A 20,636-nucleotide genomic window follows, 5' to 3' on the forward strand; every position below is an offset into this window, starting at 1 on the left:
GCAGCCCAACAAGGGAGCTGGGAGCTGGGAGCCGGCTCTGCCGGGGTCCTGCAGCCCAGCAAGGGAGCTGGGAGCTGGGAGCTGGCTCTGCCGGGGTCCTGCAACCCAACAAGGGAGCTGGGAGCCGGCTCTGCCGGGGTCCTGCAGCCCAGCAAGGGAGCTGGGAGCTGTCTCTGCTGCCGGAGTGATGGCTCAGCCTCCCCAAGCCCGGCGTTGTCATGGCTACGCCGGTGCCCGTGTGTGGAGCCGGTGTGAAGCACGCTCCGCACTGCCGTGCACACACCGTAGTAAGAGGCAGTCCCTTGTTTGGACAGCTTTCTAAATAGAGGGGAGTAATGGAAAAAAAACAAATCCACTCAACTTTATTCACGCTGTAGAGACAGTAAAGGTGGAGAGGTGAGGTGAAGGGTTTGAATCCTCCAAAGTTTAAGCAAGTCGTCCAGCCTCTCCCATACCAGGGAAATGGGAGCACATTGCCCGTTGGAGATGCTGGCTTTTCCCTTCTCTCTAGACTGGATAGAAACTGTGGGGTCATAACTTGTGACAGATTTCCTTAATCCCTTCCCAGAGCTAATCCAGAAAGCCAGAGCAGGTAATGAAAATCTCATTGCTGAAGTGCACTCCTGAAGCTATTCTGGACTGGATATGCAGTTTGTCAAGTGCTCTGGATTCCCACAGCATGAACGATGTATTGTAATTTATTAGCATTGGATGTCAGTGCTAACTGAAAATCTAGGAATGGCACAAAATCCTCTTAGCTCAAAGTCAGGGGTGGAACCTAAAGGACATGCAGGCTGGGTTTGGGTAGAATACTGTACTGTGAGTGGGATAAAGTCTTCTGGGTTGTCTCTGAGAATTTGAGCTTTCTTCTGTCCTTGAGGGCATTTTATGTTGCCAATTTCAACAAAACGCACCTTTAAATAAAGAGTTCAGAGTGTGATGAATGCAGACATCCATTTTGGGAAAAGAAAAAACTAGTTTAGCTTACAAAATGAAGCATATTGTATTTATTGGTCTCTTTTTACAAGTGGTGTTAAAGGTATAGGAAAAGCTGTAGCAAAGTGACTGTAAACCTCATAGGCATGAAGTTGTTCTCTGTAGCTGTAGAGTGATGTAGGAAAATGTGTCAGGAAAGCACCAAGAGGGGAGTCTTTCCATTGTGGACACCATGTGCTTTTCCCCCCTGACCTCCCATTCAGGTCTTCAGCACACAAAGCACAGAATCATCTTGTTCTTCCTTTCCTTCTCTAATTTCCTCTTTGCTTCTGCTTTTTTTCCCCTTTATTTTTTTTTCAGTTGAGGGACTAGGAGATCAGAGCAGGCCCCTCACTTGCCTGGCTTTCCAGCTGTAAGCTTTCTTCTAATTGTCAAGATTATTCACGGTTGTTGACTGACAAGAATGGAAAGAGGAGGCAACAGGCAGCTGTCTTCCTAAATGCAGTGAACTGGAAAAAATAGTTTGGAGTTCAAGTATTTATGGCAGAGATCTTTTGCCTGGTGTGAATGTCACCTTTTTTAGTCATATATATATGCAGAGGGAGAACCCTGCATATATTATCCTCAGATAAGGCCATCAGTTGGGGGTTTTCAGTTCTGATTCTGTTTTGTTTTACTCTTCCTTGAGGATACGGTTTTTGAAGAGATTTGGCCAATAGAGAGTGGGGGAAAACATAAAAAATGCAAAATGCAGTGACTTTTAAAATAGCTGAAGTGTGGAGGTGACTTAGTAAGCCTCAGTATTATCCTTGCATTGAATCCCCTTCAGACTGTTTGCTCCTGTGCTGCAGCGGCTCGAGTGTTTTTATTACATTGTGGCAAAATCATCTTTTGTTTCCAGCAGTTCTGCTATTTCACTGTGGCTGAAGTTGTGTTTTGTAGCAAATGCTGGCTTTTCTCTGCTAATGCATTGGGCTCCTGTGTCTCATTTGTGTAAGACAAACTCATAAGTATTGGAATGCACTTTCATTGGCACTGAGTATGTGCCATCTGAAGGCTAACATTTCCAGTCTCCTGCAGTCCTTCCTTCGAGTCGTGCGTCTTGGTTTCTTAATTCCCTCATCACTCACCTAACCCCATTTTCCAGGACTGATGTGTATTATCTTCTGCTTTTACCTTGTGTTTCTAAACTTTGGGTGATTCTTGAATGAAATGTCTCGCCTGAGAAAGGTTGCCTTTACCTGAGCACCCAGGAATAGCAGTTAATGATGGGTTAGTGTGTGCATCGTGGTGATGTCACAGGAATTGTTGGGAAATTTGGTTTCCTCCCTGGCATGTTTTCCCTGCTGTTCTCTCACTTTCTCTCTCTCTCTCTCTCTCTCTCCCCCTTTTTTTTTTAAGTGACATTTTGTTATTTGCACGTTTGCTAGGTTGTCCATCTGCTGTTGTAATAAACACGCTGCCAGTCACTGCTGTGTGGTTTGGGGTGTGGAGGAGCTGACAAACCAGGCTGTCGTGTGCTTGGGGATCCTACTCAGGCTTTGTCAGAGTACCTCTGTGGTGCTCTGTGACTTACCGCTGAGGTGGGGAGCAGCACCCTCCATCACAGCATTCTCACACAGCCCTGAGCTCTCTGCACATCATAAACATGATGGGGCTCCAGGCAGGAGGGATTCCATCCCACCCCAGGCTGTCTGTGCTCAGCTCATCTGCAAAGGCTCAATTTCCAGTGAGGTACGGTGGGGTTTCCAGGCAGGAGAGCACAAGGCTTGAAAGAAAACGTCATTCTTTCTGTAAACAGCATAGGAATGTGTTCTAGTGATTGAAGCCTGAGATTGAGAACAACACAAAAAACAATCCATGCTCTCTTGAAAGTTTTTTTTGTGGATCTTATCTACAGCCCCAGAAACAAAAGAACTGAATTTGCTGTTGACTGCTGGAGATTATTGCCTGTCAGGATCAGCTAAGAATTTCAGAAATTAAGAAGAGTGTGCTGGATGCTGCCAGTATTCCATGATCAGGATAACTCAGGAAGAACAGCTTGGAAGACAGCTGTTTTCAGAGAAATATCAAGGATTTGTTGGTTTCATGGCTCTCTTTAATACTTTCCCTTTGAAATTCATAGTTTTAGCAGCTTTTTCTGCCCAAGTGGTGGCAATCCATCCAAGCTGGAGGATGTGTGGTGAGAACAGTGGTTTTAGTAGCTCCTTAGGACCATGTCCACTTCTTGCTGCAGCTAAAAGAAATGCCTCTGTATTGCACATCAGCTGGTTTTCTTCTGCCAGGCTTTCATATGTGAATTTCTTTACATAGAACGTTGAAAAATCACCTGATGGATGGAGATTTTCACATATTGAGATCTGGGTTAGATTTCAGTCAGCCATTACTCGCTAACCTTTTAGATAGTGCCTCTTTGAGACTGAGTATTTCCCATTTGTTCCAGGCGTGTTGTGTAGGGGGACTTACCTTCTGTTATTTCTGATATCTGATGCTGTATGCACCTTGAAGTGCACACAAACAAGGTGACTGCACAGTCACCCAATAACCCCTGGACTGTGCTTCCTCTGGAGTCTTCACACTGTGGACAAAATCATAGAATCACAAAGGTGGGAAAAGGCCTCTAAGATTAAAGAGTTGACTGCAAACCTGCCATCTCCACCATTTCCTCTTGTCCTCTGGCTTGCTTTGGGAGAAGAGACCAACCCCCACCTGGCTACAACCTCCTTTCAGGGAGTTGTGGAGAACAATAAGGTCTCTCCTGAGCCTCTTTTTCTCCAGGCTTAACTTCCCCAACTCCTTCAGCTGCTCCTCATAGGACTTGTATTCCAGACCCTTCACAATCCCCCTTGCTCTTTTCTGGACACTCCCCAGCCCCTCAATATCTTTCTTGTAGTAAGGGGCCAGAACTGAGCGCAGGATTCAAGGTACAGCCTCACCAATCAAGTCTCTATCTTATTTCTACCCTCTCTAATTCTCCAGACCTACCTTTTTTTTTTTCCTTTTTTTTCCCTTTTTTTTCTTTCTAATGCAAATAGCCTTAAAAGTAATAGCAAACAAATAAATTGGAATAGCCTTGTGCAGTACAAAGCTGGCTTGCACAAATCCAACCAGCTTTGTACATCTGTTCCTGCCCACTCCCACTGAGTCATCCCGAGTCTTAGTCACCAGCATCCTCAGTCTCACAGTGCAACTTATATATTTCTCTCCAAAACACATGCTACAGTCTAGATGGCATGGGGGAGTGAGAAAAGCAAAGCAATGAGCAACCTACTCCTAAAGGAATAAAGTAATGTAGCAAGTCTTATTATACTTTACTATAACTGGTGTATCCAAACAAGAGTAACAAAAGGACAGAAATTCCTGTGTATGTCAGTTTTGCATCTTTCCTTGTGCAATAATGGAGTGATTTGTTATAAATCCCCAAAGGCTTCTAGATAGGATTGTTCTCAGAAAAAGACAATTTTCTATTCTAGCAGAGCTACCAAGCTATGCCCTCTATTCCACCGAGATCAAACTGTGGATTCTGCTCAAAGGCTATTAGCATATGTAGCATATTTGCTATTCAGAGTTTTACATAGGCTTGTAATAGGTACAAATTCAAGGTTGATCTAAAAAAAACCTGCTGGTGTGCAGAATGCAATGAAAGAAACTGTTCACAGTTGATGTTAATAAAAATCCTGACCTTCTTTGTCCTTGCTAGGATATTTGAAGTGCTCATAGCTCAGTAATATCAGCAGAGGAGGAGACTTTGTTAAGGTGTGATGCTGAGGTTGCTCTCAGCTTTTAGCAATCTTTTGTGACATCAGAGCTCTTGTCAGCACTCAGCTTAATTCCTCTGTATGTTGTTTTCTTTGTTTATTTTATTAAAGGAGCTGTCTCCCCATATTGAAAACTGCCTTAGCAATGTGTCACCTTCTGCTAGAGTTATGTTGTAAAAAGAAACTGTAATGTCTGGCAGGCATTTCACATCCTTAAATTTGGTGCAATCCTAGAACATATATAGAACTTAGTGAGGCAGAAAAATAATGCCTCAAAGGTGACACCATCCATAGTCAGGACTGTGTGATACTACCCACACCAGGACTCTGAAGCTGTTTATAGCTGAGGAACCCAGACTTTCAGCAGAGGTTGCTTATGGGGCTACCATGAAGCTCTTCTGACCTGAGTCACCCCTGAAATGCAGGCAAAGAGTTGACCACGTTCATGGGGACTCACCACTGTGGGCACAGATTCCACATCCCCGTGGTGTTCACAGTCAATTCATCATGTTTGAATAGACAGCTGCAAACAATGCCAGCAGGGAGCTGTTTGTGAAATACTCTTTTGATACCCAGCCCTGAAATTTTGGACCACTGTCGAGCAGGGCCATAAAAAGGTCCAACTTCCACCCCAAATACATTGGAAATTGGTCTCTGGGCGGTCAGTCACAGCATGCCCCAGCCCTTGCTGGCCCTTTGGCTTCATCCATTGCAGAGGAGCTTTATCAGCCTGGCTGCCAAAGTAGCCTTGAAACTAAACAATAATACAACAAGAATCCTGTTTATTCTTTGTTTACTGGATTCAAGGTTTAGTGGTCTGTTATTTTAGTATTCAGGTCTGTTATTTAAGTATTCTTCTTCTTACACCAAGGTCTCCAACTGCAGCAACCTCAAAACCAGAGTGTCTGAGCAAGCCTTTTTGGCAGGAATTCTCCCCAGTAAGGAAAGAAACAGTAAAACTGGCTGGAAAAGGTGAAAAAATTGTTTGGCTAACCAGATCTCGCTCCTGCTATTTGACTATGCTATGCCAGCCAATGTATTTGCTTTCTGCATCCTCAAATGTGGTTTCCTTTCCTATTCTCCAAAACAGTTCTGAGAAAAGCTTCTTTGTTTTCCCAGGATATCAAAGAACAAAAATTTTATTCTTACTTCTTTTCACATAATCCCAAATATTCTGATATAAAAGATGTCATAGGAAAACAGGCTGGAATTAAGGATCACCTTCTAGATGTAGGGGTAACCCAGACCAGATTCATGCTAGAGTTAGTCTCACCTTTGGAGGAGAAATTAATGTGAAGAATTTTCCAGATATCTGTTGTTTGCCCAGAGAAGATAGGGAAAGAAGTGTTAGAGAAGAAAAGTGCAAATGCAGACAGAAAAATCCTGACTAGCACTGTAAAATCACCTGTTGAGCAGGCGCTGTGGGAGATTTCCCTCCCCAGGAGGGAGCCTGGCTGCTGGCAGGAGCACTGAGGCATGGTTCTGCTGTGTCACGGCTCTGCAGTCCCCCAGGAAAAGCTTTGCTGTCCCTGGGGCTGTGTTCTTCAGTGACCATAACAGGAGCTGCCATGACAGCCTCTTGTAAATAAAAGTGGATTGGAAACAAAATAAATCTGAGGTGACTTTGTGGCTTTAAAGTAAATGTAAAGTGCTCAAGAGGTTATTTTTTTTCTAACAGGGTGGCAGGAGTGATGTCTGGCTGTCAGATGGAGCAGAGTGATGGAAGGAGTGACTAAGGAGCACAAGCATGACAGGAAAGCCAAAAAAATTTCCAAAACAGGCTTTTCATACTCTTAATTCCAGGTTAGCAGCAGTAGGACCTGCTTTTTCTCTATGGAGGGGTGATCTCAGACTGTGGTCTCTGCAGAAGTTGCCTGTCCAAGGATGCAGTGCAGGACTGATGGACACAGGGCGTGATGCCGTTCTGCAGCCAGGGCTCTGAAGTCTGAAGGACTCTTCCTCCTACCAGGAAGTCACTGTGTGCCTCTGACAGAGTTTTAAATGTCCCTGCAGAGCCATTTGATCGTCCAGGGAGCTGTTTCCAAGTGCAGTAAAGCAGAGCTGGAGAGCAGGAGAGCTGTCTAAGAACAGCTTCAGTCCCCAGTCACTGGCAGAGCAAGCCTTCTGTGTGTATCTGTTGGCATCAGATCAGAGCAGTCACGTCTGTGACAAGGGCAAGGGCTGCACCATTGGTCTGTCAAGAGTTCTGTGGTATTTTGCAACACTTTTGGAGCAGTTTGGTTTTTTGGGTTTTTTTTTTTAAGAGTTACTGTATCATCAACTGAATCATGACATGTTTCTGGATGAAGAGGAACACGAGACAGAAATTGTTATCTATCTGTATTCTGCAGAAATATTAATGAAAGGGAAATAACCACCTAATATTTCCTTGCTTAACCAACAGACTGGAATTGAAAGAGCAGCATTTGTAGCCTGGTATTTGATATATGTGGTTTTTTCCTTCTGTGAATGGATGCCTTCATATATAGAATCCCATGAAAGATTAAAAAATTGTTAGGTAACAGTTACAATTATAGACTTTTTCACAGGACTAGAAGTACAATTATTACCCACTTTGAAATGTTCAGTAGTGCTGTATTAACAAAAAGTCTCATGCTGCCCAGAAAAATGCAGCTCCAGTTATTTTGGCTTACAGGTAGAGATTTGTTCTGGATGTAAAGACAGATGAAGTCACAATGCCTCCATGGTATCTGAGAGTTACAAATCAGAATAGAGTTGTCGTCTGGGTTTCATGATACTGTTAGACTTCAGACTTTAACACATCTGTGGCTTTAAATTTGGAAACATAAATGAGAACTGAAATTTAGCTCCTAGAAAAATAGCTGTATCTACCTACCCTCTCCTGGTTTTGAAGGTTTCTGCTCAAATAAAACATTTTGGTTTAATTCCTGACAGTTCTAGATTTTCTGAACAGCTTTTTCAACCCTGGTTAGTAGATATGTGTGCCCTTCAACCCAGTTTCTGCCATCCAGTCTCCAGCTTTCCTAAACAGCTGCTTTCCACCCTGGAAGTTGCACCAGGGAGTAATATAGAGGTACTAATATGTGGAGCTCAAAAGAGGTTATTTTCTTGATTTATTCCATGGAAAATTACTTAGCACACATCAGATTCCAGCTTCTGCACTACTGAAGATGGGTAGAGGAAAATGTTGGTAAATCCTTTGGCTAAATTAAACACAAGGGGATATGTTTTTCTATAACTTTCATTAGGCTTTCAAATATCTTCACAGAGATTCTTCAATTAAGTCCTGCAGTAGAATATGAAGTAATAATGATGCTGATGATAATAATCTATGTATTGATGGTGTTTATAAATGCTGTTTATGGCTAAATAATTTTATATGGAGTAAGTCATTTGGATTTTAATTTTAATCTCTTCCTTTGGTTTTGAGATGTTTCCCTATGTTTTTATTTGCAAACAAAGGTGATGTGAAACCCAGACAAGAGGGAGATGTTCCATAGTTGAGCTTTGTAGATAGTTCCCATTGAATGTGCATGGATGGGGCTGGGAGCAGATGAATTTGTCAGGAATATGTTTGTTTGGGGCCGAATGATTTGGGGCCAGCTTGGCCAAGCCTGGCTGCTGCTTTTTTTTTTTTTTTTTTTTTTTTTTTTTTTTTTTTTTTTTTTTTCCCTTTTCAACTTGGCATGAATTACTCCCATGTGTTTTAGTTCCAGTAATTCAATATTTTGTTCCTTATTTTTGTTGCTTGTTATGTAACCAGAATATTTTCAAACACTTGAAAGAATTATGCCTGAGTTGTACACAATTTTTGAGCATATTTTGACTTCAGTGTGATTACACAAAGCGATGTGATTAGACCTGTGGCTGCTCTGAATTCTGAAGACCAGCAAGCCCTGCAGACTTTGTGGATGGTGCTAATTTTTAATTAAGCTCTGTTTGATCACAGATTAAGTTTACGTGAAATTGCTGTTTATTTATATTTTGAACTCTTTTAAATGGATGCAGATGTGGCGGTTGAGAAGCACTGAATCATTGCATGGAAAGGGTGATGCCTTGCATCTGGGAGGTTCTGTGTTGGGGAGGCATTCCTGACATTTAGAACATCATTTAGGACCCAAGATTCAATTCTTCAGCACAAAGCTTTAGGCAACCTCATGCTTCTGGTCATGGAATTGCTCATTATGTACTTTTCTGATCAAACAGATGCTAAACTTGACACTAACATAATTTCCTTATGCATGTAGAAAGGAGCTCTAAAAACCCTGTGGCTGGAACATGAAGTAATCATAAACAGAACAGACGGCAGGAGGTGGAATATAATTGCAGTTTGTTTTTGTTAGTTAAAAATGAGCATGTGTGCTTTTCTTACGGCTTTATTGTCTTCAGTCCTGCAGAATTGGGTGCTCCTCTCCCATTTGTGGTTATTTCCTCCCTGAGCACCATGTCGGTTTTCTGTGTCTTTTTTAGCAGTTACGTATTTCTCAGAATGTTGATATACTTTCATTCAGGTTGTGTTTATTGCTATAAATACTCTTTAAGATCATGCATCCCACTAAAGGCAAGATAGGCATTTGCTGAGCAAGTGGATGTGTTTAAACTGTAATTTCCTACCGGTTTTTCTGTGGGATTTTGGTACCTCCCCTTGAAAGTTTTAACACAGGACTTTTGGCTTTGGCCGTGCAGGTGGTTTTTTGATGGTGCAGGTGCTGCTGTGGGCTCCCTGTTCACTTGTAACTTCTATCTGACATTGTTTCACAGCCAAGGAGAGCCATCAGAGTCCATGCTACTGCTTGCCAGCAATTGCTGTGGGTGAAGCAGTGGGCGCTCTGGAAATAGACCTGTGGGCTTCAGTCATGGGATGCTCTGATGGAAGGAAAAAAGCATTAATAAAAGACACCATTTTTTCTTCTCTGTCCTTGCAGGATCTCAGCTCATTTGCCATGCCATTCTTGGACGGTGATGTGGAGAGCACAGACAAAAATGCTTCTCGCAAGGTAGGATAGATCCAAAGCTTCCCCTTCTTCGCAGTGCTTGAATCCCTTGTGGTACACACAGTTTGTTAGGCTTAAAAAAGCCTGGGGTTTTCAATTTCCCTGCCATACCATTAACCTGTTGATGGTGATGCACTAAGGCAAATCCAGTGCCTTTTGCAGTCCTTACCATGACAGTGCCTGTGCAGTATAATCTGTAAAGGGTGCGAGCTGCTGGTGGTGTTGTAAATACTGCAGGTGTTGTGTGTAACACAGCTGTAAATCAGTGAGGTGATGTTGCATAGCTGCTCAGGAATATCTTTACCTTACAAGATCTGAGGTGTGCTGCAGAAATATACACTGCCCAAAGAGGAATCTGTGGTTGTTAGTAGGTTTTCCTGGAATTGCCTCCTGATGGCTGCTCTCTCTCTATGGAGGGTTTAACTGTTCACTGTCCTTGATCTCTCTGTCCTTGGCACTGGAAAGATGAACTGCCTTCATCTGCTGAAGCCATAGTGGTAGAGCCTTCCTGTGAAAAAAGTAGAAAGGTTCCTCCTCAGTGTGGGATTAACTCAAGGTTATCCTTGTGGAGGCATTGATTTGTTTTTCTGATGCTATTAAATTAAGCCAATGTAGTCACAGAGTTGGCTTGCTTTAAAAAGGATCAGGGCAGCATATTCAATGGATGACATTGGTGATAGTTATACACTGCCTACACAATCTTCAAAGCAATAAAAATGGTGGGTGAGATCTGTCATCTTCAGGTCCTGTCCTCCTCATTTTCACAAAGCACTGAAGTACAGGCTGGTCTGCTAAATGGAAGCCTCCTACCAGCCACGTTCTGGGCTTGGCTAAGAGGGATTCTCCTCCAACCCATAGACAACTCCAAAAGCTGATCTTCAGCTACTCTGCAGACCACTTTCGCTTGTCACAGTATTTACAAGGCTGTGAACCTCCATGGCCATTAAACCTGCTACAAGCCGTGTGGCAGAGAGTCTGCAGGTTTAGTTTAAGGCAAGCAAAGTAATAAATACTCCTAAGTGAAGCTGATCTGCATCTAGAACAATAATAACTTAGCTCTGTTGACAGCATGAGTTTCTGTTCCTTTGCACGTCACAGCTAAGGACAGATGTTTTAAGAATTTCTGCAATCCATCAGCAATTGAATGCATTTGTAACATTGGCCTTGTTCGTTCATCAGGAGTTGCTGATGCTGGGGAACTTTTGTAGATGCCAGGGAAGCTAAAATATACAGAGCTACCAAAAGGTGCATGTTTGAAGGGTTTGAATACAGTGAACAATGTGATGTTTTTGGAAGGGACAGTCACGCTGGAAGAAGGCAGGGGATTCGGGCTAAAACTTGATTTTTCCACTTATCACCTTCTTTTCACAAAGAAAAGTGAGAAAGACGCATGAATCTCAGTCATGAGGAAATAATGTGCCAAGGCTAATTGCCCTGATGAGCAGAATTACATGATATCATTGAATGACTTCCACTCTACCATTCCTGAGTCCTGTCATTTTCTTCTGACTGGTCTCAGGACTCTTTTTGCACAAAAGCACAGAATCGTTTAGGTCGGAAAAGACCTCTGAGATTATTGAGTCCAGCCTTAGATCACCACCTGGCCTTTGATGAGTTCATGTCTTGGGAGAACTGGAAGGACATTTCAATAGTTGCCTCTTTTTTTGTAGCATTGCTAAGTGCTGGGGCAAGTTCTGCTTATGGAAATGCAACTGACTTTGGAATAACCACGGAGCCGGGGCTTAATATGTGAAGTTGTATTTTTAATTGGCCTTTTTGACTAGGTGTGTAAGACCCAGTGGTTTTTTCTGCTATTATACTTAGAGCTCTGTTCAACACATGCAACAAAATGGTAAGAAGGGAGCTGGCAGTGCCCCACTTGTGATGAAAACCAGATCATCTTTTAAAATCCATTGCCACATATATAACCCAATATGTCATTTTCCTCAATGAGAATATGGGATTTTTGCTAGTAGTGAATGATGAGTAGCATCAGACTGCAGAATTCATTTAATTCTAACTAAAACATTGCCAGTCCTCACTGCTAATATGTAAAAAAGTGCCCAAGTTACTCTTCAGGGAGGAAGGTTCTTCTTAGTTCAAGTTTGAAATCACTGTATGGTGTGTTAACTTTTGTCTATTAAAAGTCAGTATTTCATCAGTACTTTGGCTTTTTCCATTCACTCATCCTGCTGGAGACAGGCAATCTATCAGGGGTGGATTTCTCTTCCTGCACTTAAGTCTTCTGTCACCTGGGCTATAGATCAAGAGTGGTTCACAACCCATCTTCCCAAACTGCCATTAATTTAATTCTCTGTTCTTTTTGAAAGGCTTTTAGAAACTGAATTAACATTTTTCACAGGAACTCTCCGCAGTTTACCATGCAAGTGTCTCTCAATCATTATCCTGTGACAACAATCCTCATTACACAGCTAGAAAATTCAAGTCTAGAATTATTTGTTCAGGTTCACGTAGGAATTTTTTTGGCAGCAGTGGTAAAGTGACACACATTTCCTGAAGCTCAGCCTTAATCACTTCTCATTAATATGTCTACTATTATAAATGATGTATTCTTCTTTCCTTTATGACTAATGGCAGGAAGAGGACAGGGATAGTTTTCACCCTCCTCTTTTGGAGATGGAGAATATAATACTGTGAAGGATCTTGTGCAGAAATGTTTGGCAGGGTGTGATGGAGAATGGTGCCTGGGACAGATGTTTTTTTGCCCTTCTTAGTGCCAGACAAAATGCCCTAACACTTGTGTGGGTGGTTTTGTCTAAAGCAACTGGTATTGCTTAGACTGCCCCGTGCTCAAAGGTGGGACTCTCCAGAAACGGTTTAAATCCTTCCTGCACAGAGACCTTAGAGGATCGTTAAAGGCAGAATGAATGAATATATAAAAGGAATATAGACAAGAACAAAGTCTATAGTCTGGGAGCTGAAAAGCAATCAGATTTGCTGCATTTCCTCAGCCTGGGAAAACACAGTGGAAGAGGGATAGTTTAGAGACCTGGAAAATCATGAGTGGTTGGGAGCATCATTCAGAAAATAATTCTGGTACAGTGTGGCAGAGCAGCAGTCAGGGATGAGTGCCCCTCTGCACCCAAATGGCTCTATCAATTTTAGAGGTCTTAACACCTTGAATATTTATAGATCTTTCATCTCAAATGAAGGTTAACGGATAAGGTGTGGAAATTGCAGGAATTGCAGGACAGCCATTACCTTCAGCTTAAAGCCCAGGATTGTGAATGATCAAAAAGAAAAAAATTACACAGGAAACTTGTTTATGAGGAGTCAGCTAGCAAATTGTAGATGGAGGAGGGAGGAGGTGGGAGAAAAGGTGTTTGAAGAGTAATATTGATCCATTTCTTTATGGAAATAACAGAATTGTCACAAAAATATAGACGGAAGCTTGGAAAAGAAGCGTGCATTAAAAATTCTTTTCTCTATGTGGGGAGAAAGCTGGTGAGATGTTTTTCTTAGATTACAAAGGTGGCTCTATCCTATTAATAGCTTAAGTGCCTTTAAAGCATAAACTGTTAAAGTAAGATATTTTAAAATTAAATCCAAACAACTCTGATGAAACACTCTTGAATGAAGTGGCAGAGCTTTCTCTGCCAAGTGTTGATTGTGAATAAATCATGGAGCAGAGATGAAGTTTCAAAAGACTGCAAAAAAGGCAATTACTGTGTTAATATTTATGATGTTTGCAATTAGGATAATGTACAGGTTTGTCAAACATTAGTCCTGAGCAAAACAATGAAATAGCTAATGTTGGCTAGTTAATGACGCTGTTGTAATAGACTCGTTTGGATTGAAATTAATTGTAAACGGTTCTTATTGAACAAAGGTGGGTGTTTAAATGAATTATAAATTTGGTTGAGAAATGTCATAGCGTTGGTGTCACGTATATAGAAAAGTAAAACAAGTCATTTTGATTTAAGGAACTGGAATGTGACTGAATAAACATGGAACCTAGTAAATGAATAAAAACCTGGCTGTTAAAATAAATGGAGACTCACTAGTGGAAAATTTTGTTTCTAGGCAGACAAAACATTCTATTGCTGTACTATATCATACCTTATCAGTGGTTTGAAAGATAGACTCATTACTGGTACAGTTTGTGGTTCATACAAAAATGAGAGGGGAATGGCAAACTGAGAGTGGTAAATTCTGAGCAAGAGACTCTGATGCAGAATGACATGACTCACTTAAAGCACAATTTGCAAACAAACGGCCCATCTCCATTTGGCCAACCTGTGATCAATTACACCTAGCAGCATCTAATGCAGACTTTTTGGGAAGTCTTTCACAGAGCCTGGGTTAGATTTTGAGAATAGCTGTAGGCAATCAGCTGTTTGTGGATTCTGGATGTGACTCAGTGGTTAAAGGATTAGTTTGGGTTCAATGAACAAATGTACAACCTACGAATGAAGGAATAGAGTGAAAGTAGAGGTTTTGTTCTGACTGTGTTTGGCACTAACTCACTGTTCTGCTATCAGCAATGCAGGGAAGTGTTGGTGAAATACAATCAGACTACTGGGGGAGTGACTCCAATATTGAAGGATTCCAAGGAGTGTTTTGTCTTGCTACTGTTTTTGTTTTGTCGCGTTACTTGTGGGAATGGCACAAGCAAGCCCTGGATAAGGGAGGGAAAGAAAAAACCAAACCATTTTCAGCCCCTCCTTCCTGATTCATTGGCAAATAAATCTCCTTTGGATTTACTTTTTTCACAGTTGTTTAATTGTTCATTTTTTATGAGCGATGAAGATGGGGAGCAAGTCCTGGATAGTGCCACAGCCTTGGCATGGGGCACCTGCAGTGGATGCAGGGAGCCTCAGGGCGAGGGCAAGTGCAACAACCAGTGCACTGTGATGTGCACGGCTCCTCCCCATCCACTGCTTTAAAACAAATGTACTTAAGGGTTAGGAATTGGACAGGGAGCCAGCCCTACTCTTCCCTTTCCTAATGCCTGCTTTCTGTGTTTGAGCAGCCCTGCTCACTGCTGGAAACCTTCCCCTGACCATGTGTGCAGCAGTGCAGAGCTCCCAGAGCAGCCAGCCTCATCCCATCGTGCTTTAATCTGGGAAAGTGTCATTGTACTTTAGTTTTGGGAAGTGCCATCTCTGACCCTGTAAAATACGATGCCATCTCAATTGGTGCAGCTCATGCAGAACGAAGGGGACCAGTGGTGGTGAATGTGAACACTGGGAGAGCAAGTCCTTCATTACCTTTCAGTCTAATGAAGTCAGCTCTTGTGTCTCTGTGAGCTCTTTTGTTCCAGCAGGACGAGAGAATCATCCAATTAACTTTATCAAAGGGCTTTTTTGTTGGGATTCAGTGGAAGGGCAGGAAACAAGTGCAGACACCTATCTGGTGTATTGTCTCTAATTGTGTTTACTGTCCCTGTCAAGGATGGTGGGAGGTAATTCCTTTTCTGTTACTCGCGTTTCAAAAAATTTTTAAGTGAAGTGGCAAAATAAAGGTCAAATAACTCACTGTTGTAAAAGCAAACAGAACTCCATAGTGCTCCATAAAGATCCTCACTGTTCAGGGTTGGAGAAAAAGGGAACAGAGCTCAGGAGCATTTTATAACTTTCACCTAAATGCAGAAGCATTTTGAAAGGCTATTTAGATTGAGCCCACTTGTGTTCGACAGAATATTTTTTCAGCCTGTTCTGAGAAATGAAACTAAATTCACCACAAAGTGAACCAGAGCCAGAGATTTTTCAGAGCGAGGATCCTCTGGGGAAGGCTGTGTGCTCAGTCAAGGATCTGCTGCTGGAGCACCCTTGGCAGGAGAGCAGAGGGGATGGCTGTGAAGAGGTGCTGTGCCTGGATTTCCAACACAGTCTCTGCCTGGCCATGGTCAGGGTTTTCTCAGCAGAGCTCATTCATTTTTCTGGGCATGTAGCTTTGGTAGGACACTTCTCTCCCCTGCAGTTCAGTGCTCCTTAAATTCTAGGTTGGGACCAGAAATTTCTTCTTAGAGAGGACTTTATCTGGAAAAAAAAAACAAAAAAAAAAAACGGATCAGATTTCCACTATAAAGCAAAGGAACAAAACTAACAATGTTGGGAAAATTTCTGCCTATGGCGGAGCTGAGATGGGTGGCGTGAGGATGATGAGAGACCAGTTTGTGGTGAAATATGAATAGTTTGCTATCTTAGCCCATTGCACTGGGGAGTATTATATGGTAGTGATTAAATGTAGTTCACTTCAATATTTCTTGTGAAATAAGATGAAGAGTTGCAAGCCAGGTAAGAAAATAGATGAAGGAAAAGATTGATATTGAAAGGATGAGTGCTGGATGGAGGAACAGAACCAGTGGGGTTTCCCCAACGTCACTCCTGAGTATTTGCCAGTAAAGCTGAGAGAAAGAATAGAAGCACAGTAACCAAATTTGTTAAACATGCAAAGGAAGGTGGTTTTTTAATCATAGGGAGGGATCTTGTACAGGAAGACCTGGATGACCTTCAGGATGGATAATTCTTAACAGCGCAAGGTTATTCACTTGATGTATGTTAACCAGAGCAACAAGTAGAAGAGTTCAGGGAGTGTTCCCTTGGCCTGAAGATGAAGGGTTTGGCCACAATCCTGTTGCAGAGCCAAACTCTAGGCTAGGAGAAAGGAAGAAGAGATTAGGAAGAAAGATTCCGTCATTCAGGTGAAATGACAGGGGCAGCCTTCATAACATTAATTCCTCGTAGCAAAATCTTCCAGAGCTCCTTGACCTGGGGCAAGTGCCCCACTATCACTTTCTGTTTCACTCAAAAAATGGAATGCTAAGTCTGCGAGATGGCAAACACTGTAAGACATGTCTCGTTTTGTTGCCTTTTTTTTTAAACAGTGGATAGTTCTGGATGTATTTCAAAACATGCCTATGATCACTTAGTGTGTACAGGAGGGCAAACTCTGTCCCTGGTCCCCAGCTGGGGATCCTTTTGTTCTGTGAAACATGAAAACTGATAACAACTTAGTGCATTTTAGGAGATTTTATTCGCAGTGCTGTGTGAGATAACCAGTTTAGCCTTGAACAAATGCAGTTGGTCACTAGAACCAGCACATCTGATGTAGAGCAGGGCTCTGCTCTGTTGCTTCACCTCTCTGGGGAGCAGCACACTGCTGTGGGCTGAGGGTAGGGTTACACTGGCACTATCACCGACTGCTAATTTAGCCCCATTTCAGCTCCTCTGTTCTCTGCAGGCTTAAGGTCAGGGGCTGACATTTCTCTCCAGCATAACCAGTCTTAAGGTTTAAGGAGTCCAGGGTTGGGCAGAAAGCTCAAAGATCCCGTTTATGCTTTGCAGAAAACCAGCACAGGAAATGTTTTGTTTTTAGTTGGTTGATTGGATGTTTGTTGTTTTGTTTTGTTTTTGTCTTGTTTTTTGTTTTGTTTTTTTAATTAGGTGAACAGTCTTAGTACTTAGAAGAATTTTTCAAAATTTTTTTTATTAGATCTTATTTGTGCACGGGTTAATATTGTGCTTGCATTGTGTGTTTGGCTTCCTTATCTCCAAGAGGACAATTGTCTGTTTGGGATAAAATGAGCCATTATCCCCACGAGCATTTATATTGGTTTTTAGGTGTGTTTCGTATTTCTGCCCATTCTCTTTTTACAGCTCCTCCTGGACCAACACAAATTGATTCACAGTGCTTACTAATGTGAGAAACCAGGGTGTAATACTTTTATTTTGCTACTACAGCTCAGCTGGGGGAATAGTTATCTTGCCAAAGAACATGTGGGAGTTTTCAGCCCACCTGCCTATCACAGCTTCAGGGAATGAGTCCAAAAAGCATGAAGAACAGGCTGATGAATGATCTAGCTGTGTAACCTGCCTCTAGCATCACTGCCAGAGTTGTCACACCAAGTCTGCATGGGCTGATGGCGTTTATTCCACAGCAAAGATTCTTCTGCATTTCCAGTTGAAGCATGAAAATGAACATTGCCTCATGACTTTTGGATATGCTCTGATAACTGTTGCTGCTGATTTTACTTGCGAAGCACCTAATCATCTTTTGAAACTTGCAATCCATTAGCCACAAATGATATTCTAAGCAAGCAATCTTGGTGTAATTCCCCAAGCAAAATCACAAGTATTTACCCACCGTGATGGTGGGTGTAACCTGTGTGTAATTAACAAGCTAGAGAAGAATTCAATGTAGTAATTTCCTTTAATTTGGTACCATGCACATGTGTATTTAGCAGTGTGCCCCTGGTGCTCTGACAATTAATTAATTCATCTGCCTGGCACGATGGAGAGAAGGCAACTGGTTGTGATTGCAATAAATAAAAACACCCTGCTGCTTCTGCTCAGAATTTGAGAACAATTTGCTTTTGTGTCTGGCTTGCATGTAGAAGGGAATACTGACCTTTTTGACAAATTGTTGTTTGACATTTTACATCTCTAAAATTGCTTTTATGTGTAAGGACACCACAGTGGTTTTGAAGTGTCTCCCATCAGTGTGTCGTTTAAACCAAACCAGCATGCAGAAAAAGATAGCATGAAGCATTAAGGGTAGTGCCAGAATGAGGTCCTTGGCTTTACAAATGTCATGGCTTGCCACTTTAGGAAAAAATATAATGAACTTACCTTCCTGGAAACACACCTAAATTACAGTAGCAGTGGCAGATTGCATCACGATTAAAATGAGCTAGAAAATGTTCTTACTCCTCACTTTCAGGAAGTAGACTTGGCAGCAGACTTATTTAAACTGCCATGCAGAAGGAGGTGCCATTGTGCTACTTGGTTGTTCCTTGAACTGTGTAGTTGCGAGGAGAACAAGGCGTAGGTAGTCTCAGATGATTTACAGATGATATTTTAGTAAAGTTAATGAGCTTTTATGAGAAAGTTATCACTTTGGGACTGCTTTACCCATGACAAAAGTGCAATTTGTTTATGAATTTCCTATAGTGTGGTTATTATTCCAGGTCTCAGTTGAGAGACTGTGCCCTATTATTCCTGATAAATACTCACTGAGACACAGTCTAAGTGCTGGAGGACTTGGAGTGGAATAAAAGCGATACAGTTCTCATGGCAGAATAGATTTGTAATTTGGAATGAGTTTTCACGATTGCACATAGAATCCGTGACAGAGTTAGGAGGCAAACCTGAGCCTCAGGCAACTGCATTAAGCATGAAACACTGCTTTTTTCTTCTCTGGTGGGGTCTGTCCAGAGTCCGTTGTTGGCTTTTGGTACTTGCTATTGCTTCAGTTAGAATTGATTTATCTTTTTCAAAAACTTCCCCTTGAGGGCTGCTGCTCCCCTAATTCATCTGTAAAAGGACAGGTCTATGTTTGAGACATTTTTGCCCATACTGTCAAAAACAGGAATGCAGTTATAAAAAAGTTGTTCTGTCTCCTGTCAGACATCTTTGTGCTGTGCAGAGGAACACAGAGCAGAATTCATCATTGAACCAGGACTGTGCTGGCACATGTCTGTGCCCCTCTTAGTGACCCACACTATCTGTGTCCATCTCCCAGACAAGGTGGCACTTGCCCTTTAGGTCAGAAACCTTCCCAAAAGGGAGACTGTAATCTCCACAGGCCTTTCTGCAGTTCCACACATCGGGACCTGCTCCAGCTCTGTCCCATCCCCAGGGGATAGAGGAGCTGGTCTGAAGTGTATGTGCAGGACATGGAAAGACTACAAGAAGGGGGACTCTGGGTTATGGAGGGCGCAGTTATCTGACCATTATGCTGCTTGTACATATTTCTACAAGGGTTTTGGAGCCGTGAATAAGCATTGTTTTGGAAAGGGAGTTATTTGCATGGGTTTTAAACTTTGCTGGCCATTTTTACTTGCATTCATACACACCAGGCTTTCACCGACCCAAAGGAGAGCATATGTGCCTATGAGTTTTCCTTTCATCTAAATCATCCTAATGAAAGATGCAATTTTTCCCTAAAATGATTCCCATGGCAGCACTGCCCTTACCAGACTGGACTCACACACATCAGGAGGCATCTTCACAGGCAGGAGCTGCTGCCTGCTGCACCCTCCTGGTTTGTGTTGAGTAATTGGGCAGAGAGGAGCAGGGGCTGTGGGCACATCCACCTTGGCCTTGGCTTAAGCATTCCCTGGTGACCTGAAACCCACTGCTGCCTTCTGCCAGGAACAGAGCCCTTCATTCATGAGAAATGCCCCCAGCTAAAACAGCAGCCTTATACCCACAGAACTACTTTGTGCTTCCAGAAGGAAATAAACTCTTCATGTAGCCCAGGCACGTGCAAATCCCACAGAGATTTTGGGTCAGCTTCTGTTAATTGTATGGGGAGGAGAATTTAATCTTAGTTCCTTTTTTTCTGTTTGTTTTTCTGGGTTCTTTTCTCCCCTTCACTGGCGAGCCCTCACAGTGCAGAGCTGTGCTATGCACAGATATTTACACTGCTGGAAAGGCAGCACAGGTCCCTAAAGGGATACAGCTGTTAGAAAGGTCATATCCCAGCTCAGGCAATTAGCAGGAGCATCATCACTCTTAAAATGGTTCCTCTATTTTTGGGATAGGAGTTGCAGTCCCACAGTTGTGGCTGTGGCTGGCGTCCTGGAGGCCTGTCAGGCACCTGGGGACCTGTGTGCTGTGCTGAGTCACATCATGGATGGAGATTTAAGTACTGTGGGTGGGTGCTTAAATTCGTGGGGAAGACTTTGGGGCACCATGTTTCCTTTAACCACAATCATTGCCTTAAATAAAGTCACTGCCAGTCATCTTTCATTTTCTGGGGAAGGAAGAGGGATGCGTGACAAATAAAAGCAGGAGACAAATTCCTGCGTTACATGTGTGATAATAAAATGTACGCATACCTTGAAATGTTTTTGTGAAATTCAGGGTGTCTTTAGGAGCAAGGGGCACCATGAGGCCAGAGAGGTGGCACACACACACCTGCATGTCAATGGAGGGAGGTGCTGGGGAAGGTGAGCTCTGGCTAATCCACCACCCCAACAGGCAGAAGTTGACTCTGT

The 20,636-nt window shown here is 42.5% G+C and overlaps 1 protein-coding gene across 3 annotated transcripts in view; it reads left to right on the top strand.

Annotated features, from left to right (window-relative positions):
- PRKAG2 (protein kinase AMP-activated non-catalytic subunit gamma 2) overlaps nucleotides 1–20,636 on the top strand; it is a 211,409-nt gene that overhangs the window by 56,236 nt on the left and 134,537 nt on the right. For all 3 annotated transcript variants that reach the window (XM_066201168.1, XM_066201185.1, XM_066201176.1), the window contains exon 2: nucleotides 9,602–9,673. In XM_066201168.1, the coding sequence (XP_066057265.1) occupies nucleotides 9,602–9,673 (72 nt within the window). The remainder of the gene's footprint in view (nucleotides 1–9,601; nucleotides 9,674–20,636) is intronic.

Source organism: Chamaea fasciata, unplaced genomic scaffold, assembly GCF_029207755.1.
Source record: "Chamaea fasciata isolate MVZ Bird 193981 ecotype frontalis unplaced genomic scaffold, bChaFas1.0.hap1 SCAF_1, whole genome shotgun sequence".
In the NCBI taxonomy this organism is placed as follows: Eukaryota; Metazoa; Chordata; class Aves; order Passeriformes; family Sylviidae; genus Chamaea; species Chamaea fasciata.